Source organism: Passer domesticus, chromosome 1 (genome assembly GCF_036417665.1).
Source record: "Passer domesticus isolate bPasDom1 chromosome 1, bPasDom1.hap1, whole genome shotgun sequence".
Classification (NCBI taxonomy): domain Eukaryota; kingdom Metazoa; phylum Chordata; class Aves; order Passeriformes; family Passeridae; genus Passer; species Passer domesticus.
In genome coordinates, this window is record NC_087474.1 from 102,459,646 (window position 1) to 102,468,505 (window position 8,860).

The 8,860-nt window shown below is 41.7% G+C and overlaps 1 protein-coding gene across 6 annotated transcripts in view; it reads left to right on the plus strand.

Annotated features, from left to right (window-relative positions):
• The window catches only part of ZNF516 (zinc finger protein 516), a 101,818-nt gene extending 98,535 nt beyond the window's left edge, over positions 1-3,283 (plus strand). For 5 of the 6 annotated variants that reach the window (XM_064431866.1, XM_064431868.1, XM_064431869.1 and 2 more), the window contains exon 6: positions 307-512. In XM_064431866.1, coding sequence (XP_064287936.1) covers positions 307-366 — 60 coding nt within the window. In that variant the 3' untranslated portion in view covers positions 367-512. Of the gene's footprint in view, positions 1-306 lie in introns of all 6 variants that reach the window. The other variant, XM_064431873.1, reaches the window with a different exon arrangement.
• The last annotated feature ends 5,577 nt before the right edge of the window (positions 3,284-8,860 follow it).

Consider the following 8,860-nt stretch of genomic DNA (forward strand, 5'->3'; position numbering starts at 1 on the left):
ACCTAATTTCCTCTTTTTGGAGGCCTCTTCTTTCCCTTCTTGTTCTCAGCCTTCTCTGAGCTGCACCGCCACATCCTGTTACTTCTTGTTCTAGTCCATCTTTATATGGGACTTTATATGGGCCTGACACGTTTTGCTCTTGGTGGAGATGCTTAAAAAACAACCCTGAAGTGTTCTCGCGTGGTGGGCCGAGATGAATGTGCATGATGCTAATAAAGGGTAACGAATGCCGGCAGAACTTGCTGGAGGGTCGCGCCTCGGAGCAGGGGCGAGAATGAGCTTTTCCTCATGTTGTCCTTCTTGCAGGGGAGAGACCACGGCAGCGCAGAGGTCACCCACATGCTGCATCTCCGGAAGGGAACCTAGATCCCGGGCGGAGGAGCCCCGGCAGCCCCCCGCGCTCCAGAGCATCCCCCTGCCAGGCGCCGCCGCACGCGGAGCTGCTGCGCGAGGCTGGGAGCAGCGCTCTGCCAGGAGGGGGGTGCCTCCGCGCTGTTAATCATCTTAAAATAAATGAAGATGCTACACGAGATATATATAAATTGACGTACTAATCAGTCCCATGGTTCCTTATTTCCTTTGTAATAAACAGTGGAGTTGGCAAGCGCTGTGGCGGCACGAGGCATCTATATTAATCAAGAGAAGTTTGAGACACTGGAAAAATTAAACTTTATGTGATTTGGACAGCATGAAGAAGTTAAGCACTGTAACAAAAACCTCCCTGATGCTCACAATGACTATTTGATACATTTGAAAAACAGCAGTGGATTCGAGGGCTGGAGAAGTATTAATTAATGAAACTGCCACTGCCTGTCAAGCTGAAAAGCAAATAAAAAAAAAACAAACAAAAACAATGAGAGGAAGAATGGGGGGTGCAGGGAAAAGGTGGCATTCGGTGCTGAGAAAGCAATGCTTGATGAAGGATTAAAGGGACTAAAAAGAAAGACCGTCATTCTGCAATGGTTTGTTTCATTACAGTTTGGGGACCACTTGCATTTCTAGTGCTCTTGCTCTTGACTGCGCACCGTTAATAGTATGTGAATATGGAAATTGAAACACTTCCCGAGAAAAGCTTCTATTCTGCTTTGGAAAAGAAAAGCTAGTTGAACACTAAGGAAAAAAAAAAAAAACAGGCTTCTGTGTTTTACTCTCAGGACCTTTTTTTGTAACAGGGCTACTTTCTTCAACCTGGTCACAAAGGAAGTCTTCACTTAATGAAAAATAAAAAGGAGAAAATAAAACATTCAGCTGTCTAACACCGCTGATCTGTCTGTTTAGAAGAGAAAAGGTGTCACTGAATGGATTCAGGCAGCCCTGGGGCCATGAGGTGCTCTCTGCTCCTGCCTTTGGTTCAGCAGACCAGCTGCTGCTCCTCCTTGGGCCCACTGATGTTCTGGAAAGACGAGGAACTTCTTTTGTGGTGGCAGGTTAATGTTCATATAAATGTGTCATGTCTTGTACTTGGTGATCACTGGTGGTGTTAGAAAAAAAAAAAGAAAAAGAAAAAAAAAGCTTTATATACCTCTTCTACAGTAACTCTTTAACTGCAAGTTTTCAAGGTGGGGTTGTGGCACATAACAGGTTGTTAAACCATGCAGTGTAAGCAATTAAAAATGTATTCCACAGATATAAATATTTTCTTTTCTTATTGCTGTGACACTATGTGTGATGGTAATATTTCTGAAAGTTTCAGATTTTGCACATATAATTTTATGCATTATCAAAAGTTACTGCTGCCTTGAAAGAAAATGTTCTGTGAAAATTTTTGCAAAAGCTTTACTAGTTTGTTTGTTTTTTTTAAATTGTAACATTTTGTAAAGGCAGGAAATGGAGTTAAAAAACAACTAGCATGCTAAATATATTTTTCAAAAAAGCAATAATTTTACATGTACAGAAATGATGCTAACCTTTAATACAGGTTGAGACCACAGTTTACTTAATACAGTAATGGAATAGTGCTGTTTTTGTAGAAATGGGCTTCTGACAAAAGATTTGTTTAAAAAAAAAAAAAAAGAAGAAAAAACCTTAAAACTTGATCTTTCTGTTCTAACAGTTCTGTTCTAATGGGCGGGGGGGTTGCTTTTAAAAAAAAAATCTAGTCAGTAATTTGGGCTGGATACTACTTGTTACTTGTTTTGAATTACTTGACAGGTTTTGGTACTTTGCAACACTTGCAACAATGCAAATTAACTTTCTTACTCATTTTTTTTAAACTAGATCTTCCTTGTGCTATTACACGAGATGTAAACCAGAATTCTCTGTAAGTCTCGGTGTAGTTAGGAATGTCTGTGCAAGTACTTAAAGGTGACTGTAACTAACTGTTCTGTGAAGTTATTTTGAGGGAGGTTGCATAGACACATTCCATTGTACACCAAAAAAAGAAAAAGGAAAAAAAAAAAGAAAAGAAAAAATTAAATATTTTGCTGTGTTGCTTAATGATTATCATTTTGGGTTTGCACTAGCTTTCTCTTTGTTTTTTATTTTTTTTTTAAATTTATTTCTTTTGTTTTGTTGCTTTTCTGAGTCATATTTTTCATGAGAGAAAGTTATGGTGACAGTTCAGGAATGCAAAAAAGCTAGTTGCTTAACCTGTTTGTTTGTGGTTTAGTTATTAAAAACTCTTCTATACCCAAAATGGCACAAAAGTGTAGTGTACATTTGTAAATTTTCTCTTTTTTTAATTACACTTTTTTGGCAAGCTGAACTAGAAAATCTGAGTTAATATTTAGAGGCAAAATCTTCTTTCTGGAATTTTCTTCCCAAATTCTTGCCAGAGAAGCTAGTGCTGTCACTGCCATTGCCAGGGTACTAATCAGCAAAGTTTACAATCATAATTTAGCTTCATGAAGAACAACAGTAGGGGAAATCAGTTTAAATAATTATATGCTGTGTATAGCACAGAAGTGAGATTTTCACTTAATTAAACAAGAAATAAGAGTGGGTGGGGGAAAACCAACCTTAAGGACCATCTGTTTTTGAAAGTGAATCCCACGATTTCTGGGTTTTTTCTTTATCATTGTATTGTATTGATTTGTTATTTTAGTTAGACCATAGTATTTAAAATGAGTTGTGTTCTTATTTATTTAGTCAAATGGGCTTTGATCAGCTCTTTTAAGCAACGTGATAAGTTTTTTTGGCATGACACACTCCTGTAAAGCCCTTTTATGACTGTTACAGGGACTTTCTACTACCTCTACCAATCTACTGTTTCTTCTTCTTAACAGGTTTTTATGGTGTTGCAAGTCTAATGTAACTTAGACAATAAAGGGTTTGATTATCTACACTGCAGATTCTCAGTGTATCTGCCATCTCTCTCTCTCTCTCTCTCTCCCCCTCTCTCTCTGGTTTGTGTGTGGTTTATTTTAGCTAAAGTGTAGGAGATCTCTTTTATTATGGCTGAAGTGAAACACCACCAGAGTGTTTTTGTATCCTGAATGTTGTACACTGACCAAAAGTCCAACTTGAAGAAACTTTCTCCACAGGGCTAATCAGCAACATTGCCACCATGCTGCATTGTTGAAATTCCTTCTGTCAGAATTGCTGAGTATAAATGGGTGCGTTCTACAAGAAGTTAAGCCACTTGGAAAGCCATGACAGTTTTTAGGTTTGTATTTTAAAGCCTCCTAAAAGTCTTTAGTGATAAACCTTAGCAGAAATTGCTGCCTCTGTCCTATCAAAGACTGAGCTTTAATGAAAACAACTGAGTATTATCTTTTAGCAAACAGCATCTGCAAAGGTGCAAAAACTGGTTTGCTGTTGACTGTTCATACAAATTTTTCACTAGGGGGATTTCCAGGAACTGATATCCTGCAGGTTTCACAGTAATGCCTGGAACTGTGTTGCTGCATTCTCATGCTTTGGGAAACTTTGTGGTGTCTTCATTTATCCTACTGGTGGCATCAGAGCGTGTGTGATGTTTAGAGCCAACAAAAACAACAAAATTCTGTTATTCTAGTTGGAGTGCATCCCTCCTGTTCATTCCTTCTCATGCCTAAAGAGTTTCTGACCAGGCCTGTGCTTGGTTTTGTTCTTCCTTGACGTATTCCCATGCTGGACTATCTCAAGTGTATCTCAGCAGCTCCAGCAGGAGTGCTGGAATTCATTGACATAGGTGGGAATTTGTCCTTGAAAAACCGATCTGTCACAAGACCTGGAACAAAGCAAGAGGTAACTTCTTCATTAGAGTCCAAATACATAAAATATGTTTGATTCCTGAGGGAGAGGTTGCATTTTATGACAAGTCAAATTTCCCAGCCTCCCTGCAAGCCACTATTTTCAAGCCAGCAGTGCTGTGCAAAGCACCAAATTGCAGAGTCTTCTCTACCTGTGCTCTCTCCTTTCTCTTCTGCTGTGTTTGAGGACCCCACACTTCAGGGCAGTCCAGTGTTCAGAGACAGAGTACAGATGGATTCACTGAGAGCTCGCAGGTAAGGAACACCAGCCTGTCCCACTCTTCAGAGGGTAACACAAATGAAATGGAGTGTGTTGATACGTAAGAAAAACTTCCACTTTAGTTTTTTATTATGAAATCATTGTTTCTGGAGCAGCAAGTGGTGTAAAGCAGTTGAAGACAATTGAAAGCATAGACATGGTCCCCTATTAGTTGCTTTCCATGGGACTCTGGGAATGCTGGGATTTTCAAGAGGGACTGTACCCATGTGATGATATCATTAGCTATCTCCAAGTATACAGGAGCTGTTGCAAAGATACTTTTGCTTGGTTTTGTTTTGTTTTGTTTTCCGTGGGTTTATTAGTACTGCATTTGGGAGGAAGAAAACTATAACCACCCCAAAACACCAGAAAGAAAAACCCTTTTGTTTGAGGCTGGTAGTCACAAAGTGAATAGTACATGGTAAAAAAAAATCCATGAATGTTTGCTATAAGCAAGTATTTCCAAACTGACCACCAGTTACTGGTCAAAGTAAGGGATGCTTTTGCTAGTGAGAGAGGAAGGGGTATGTTGTGACTAGGAAGCAGGTACAGTCCAGGGTTTGATTTGGTTCCCAGCTCTGTGGGTTGGAATGTTGATCACAGGGCCATAAGAAAGAGGAAGAAACCCATGAAAGATCAGTAAGGGGCTAAGTTTTGACCATCTGAAATTGAAGTAGATGGAAAGCAGTTTCTGAGGAAGGCTGAGGCTGAGAACAGGACCAAGGAGAGGCCAGAAGTGGAGTGAGATGTTCAGAGGGGAATCACCATTGAGTGAAAATATTGCCAAAAAGGGCAAAGTCAACAATTTGAGAGATCAAAAGAATTTGGAGATATAGCAGAAACTCTCAAACCTAACCAGACGAGTTGTGTGCCTATTGCAAAGGGCTTCTGTTGAAATGAAAGAGAGGAGGAATGTGCAGACAGCTTCTGGGAAGATGGATTGAAAACTTCTGAAAATAAGCACATAATTTAATCTCAGTGAATCATCTTATTCTGCAAAAATGTTCTTAGGCTGAATGATGTTCTGACAGAAAATAAGGGAATGCCTTTTTTGATCTCTGCTTTCTTGACTGATGAGTGAATCAGAGGTAGAAGTATAATTATGAGTAGTTGAGGGTGGACTGAAGGGTCTCTCCAGTACCTAAGGCATTCTGAGAAGCATATTGCTCTTCTAGAGAAACAAGTAGACTGATTAGCCCCAAGCAGGAAGGGGAAAATAAAAAGGCAGGCAAGAAGGCTCAGTGTTTTAAGCAGATGCTGAACCAGAGCAATCCTTTGAGGATGCTGGAGGGTACATTCAGATAGCATTCTGTAATACAGAATGTTTTAAGATGCCTTGTAGTATGTTGGATAAAAGAGCTGAAGATGCTTAAAGCTGTTAAGAAAAAAATGTCCAATACTAAAATGGCTTCAGACACTTGGCTCTTTCCTTTGTGGAATCATTTGTATCTCAAATTCAAGTTGCTCAGGTGAGATTGGTACAGATGGTACTTGATTTGTTTGTTTCCGTGTCATCAGGTGAGTTACTTGTGAGGAATTTAGAAAATGTGAATTGCCCATGTTCCCTTTCTGTAAGTGAAAAGCTGTGCATGTCATCTTTCATCATCATCAACCCAAAATATCACAGGAACATCAGAAGGTTTTTCTAAGCAGAGAAAAATTATTTATTTATCTTCTAAATATTCATTGTTATGATATGACATAAAATGAAAGGGACACTGACCCTCCAGTTCATCTTACTCCCAGAATTCAGCTTATTTTTCTGGGACAGGGCAGTGTTGTGCTTTGCCTGGGACAATTCACGAGCCAGTGGTGGTTTCTGATGTTTACAAGTTGTTACAGAGTGCTGGAGCAGTGCTCCAATAAACATGGTACTTCTGTGAGGGACTTGCCTTAGTGCAGGTGGGTCACAAACCAAACCATTTCTTGCTTTTACCATGAGTTTTCACAAGAGTCATGCTGCTGCTGCAGGGACACTGGATCTGTTCTTCCCCTTTGGAACCAGCAGTGGGAGTTCACTGAAGTCACCTCACCCACAGAAGACCATGGATGTAAAATGGTAGCCAGTTTACTGGCTACTGCTTTCCCAGTTTTTTCTTCCTCTTGCTCCTCTCCTCCTTCAGAGAACACAGATGTGGGTGGTTGCTTGCTCCAGACAGGAGGTGACATCTCCAAAGCAGTGGTGGGGACAGAGTTCTCTGTTTACAAGAAGTCCACATCAGGAGCTTGCCTAGTCCTGTCCCCTCTGCTGGGATCTCCTATCTGCTTGTCCTGACAAATCAGTTGTGTGGTCGTGCTCCTGATAATGTGCAAAAGCCTGCTACGGATATGGGAATGACTGGCTTTTCCCAAGATGATTTTTTTTTTTTAATATTGACAAGAGTAGAGAGTATCCTTGTTAGGGAGTGTTGGACTGCACTGTTAGAGGGACAGGAGGAAGCTTAGTGCACATGAAGGTGTGACATGAAGCACATTTTTTATCTGTGGAAACTAGGTGTAGTGGTAGATTCTAGGGGCTACAAAGATGTTTGGAAATTTGCTAACAAGACAGTGGAATTATTGGACATTTGCTCAGGTCCTCAGTCTCTGGTTGCTTACCACTTACCATCCCTGTGCCCTGAGAGGGCAGAGCTGCCTGCTGCCACTGGCCTGGGCTGGCACTGGGGTGGTGAAGGGGACCCGTGTGTGCTGTTTGCCCAGCAGTGCCACACGTGCGTGGCTCTTCTTGGGCTCCCTGCTTGCTTCCCAGCTCACAGCCACAAATGGGGAAGCTCTGCTCTCTGCTCTGCTCTCTCACATCTCAGTGAGAACTGCTGGAACTTCCTGAGCTAGGTTGAGTGCAAGTGCTAGAATTAAATCCAGGCAGACCCAAGCAAAATTCCAAGGGGAAGAACAGGCAGTGATCAAGTGTCACAAATTACATGAGCCTTTTTCTTGCTGCTGGTTTATGTCACAGCACCATTTCCTACACTAGCCCTAAAGTAGTAGTGCTTTCAGGGTTAGAAACATACGGAATTCCCCACAAAGTTGCATAAATTACTTTCATTTTGTCTTGTCTGACAGCATATGATATGAGAAATCCCACGGCTTTTAAGGTGAGGCAAGTAGAAGGGGAATAGTCCAAGTGGCAGCAGTGTTATTCTCTTAAACTGCTACTTTTTCAGACCATGACATTTAAAGTATTTGGTAACTTGAGTTAATTCTGCTTTGCATTGATTCTGTTGAATAAACAGTGACTTTAAAATGAGGCACAGCTGGAGGCACCATTAAACCCACCTGAATTTTGCTTCTCAAGCTGTGTTTTCTGAGTATTCTGCAGAAAATGAGTCTTTGAGAGTTTTTAGAAAAAAATAAACAAGCTCCTAAATTTAGAGAAATCAATTTGACTGTAGCCAGAATGCTTCAGGAAGCTGAATTTGCAAGAAACAGGTGAGTGGCTGAGGTGGCAGAGAGGGAAGCACCAGAGCTGTAAACCTAGCTAGGTGCTGTTATTCCTGAGGCTGGTTTGGCAAATGTGATTCCAGGGAGTCCAGGTGCCTTGTAGGGTCTCCTCTGATAATTTTTCATTCCACTTTTGGCATAATGATTTGTAAGATTACAGTTTCCTTCATTATATAAAGGGCTTCTTAGGTAGGTGTCCATCTCTGCTGGGTGCTGTATGGTAGGAGACATTTCCTGATGCTAAAGCTGCCATGGGCAGCCATGCAGAAGTGATGCTGCACCAGCCTCGGGGGCAAATTCCCCCTCTGACCACTGCACTTACCTGCTTGAATGCCTTTAAGCTGCCTGTGAGGCAAAGGAGTTGCAGCTTGGAGAAGTGATGTGCAGTGCACAGTGCTGCCTGCTGTGGGGATGGGCACTCCTGGATTCAGCCGACCTGCCTGAAACTGCCCTTCCTGCAGCCAGGAGATGGCACAAATAATGATGGCTGGGTGGTGGATGCTGCTTGTGCAGGCAGTGTAGCTGCAGACTGAGCCCAGGGCAGGTTAGCTGAGGTGAGAGCAGGGTTTCACAGCTCAGATGAATGCACAGGTAGGGAGGAAGGCTGCAGAGGAGCCTCACCTTGCACAGCTCTGTGCACAGTGCAGTGTGCTGAGCCACACACAGCAGGGACTGTGTGAAGGGTGTGTGACAATCCCTTTGCTGAGAGTAGCTGCTCGCTGCCCTACAGCCATCTGTAAAGGAAGATGTGTCCTTTTTTAGGCTTCCAAAGAATGCTCTAATGAGAGGACATTGAATTGAGTGCCTGTGGAGACACAAGAACATGACAGTCTTAATCCACCCAGGTAATGATGAGGAAAGGTTGAAACTTGGCTGTTTCTAGGAGCCTTTAATTGTTTTTAATTATTCTGTCTCTATTTGTGGGGCTGTATCACTTTTGTACTATTGGAAGGCAGTCTGTTTCTCAGAGAAGACTGAAAACCACTGG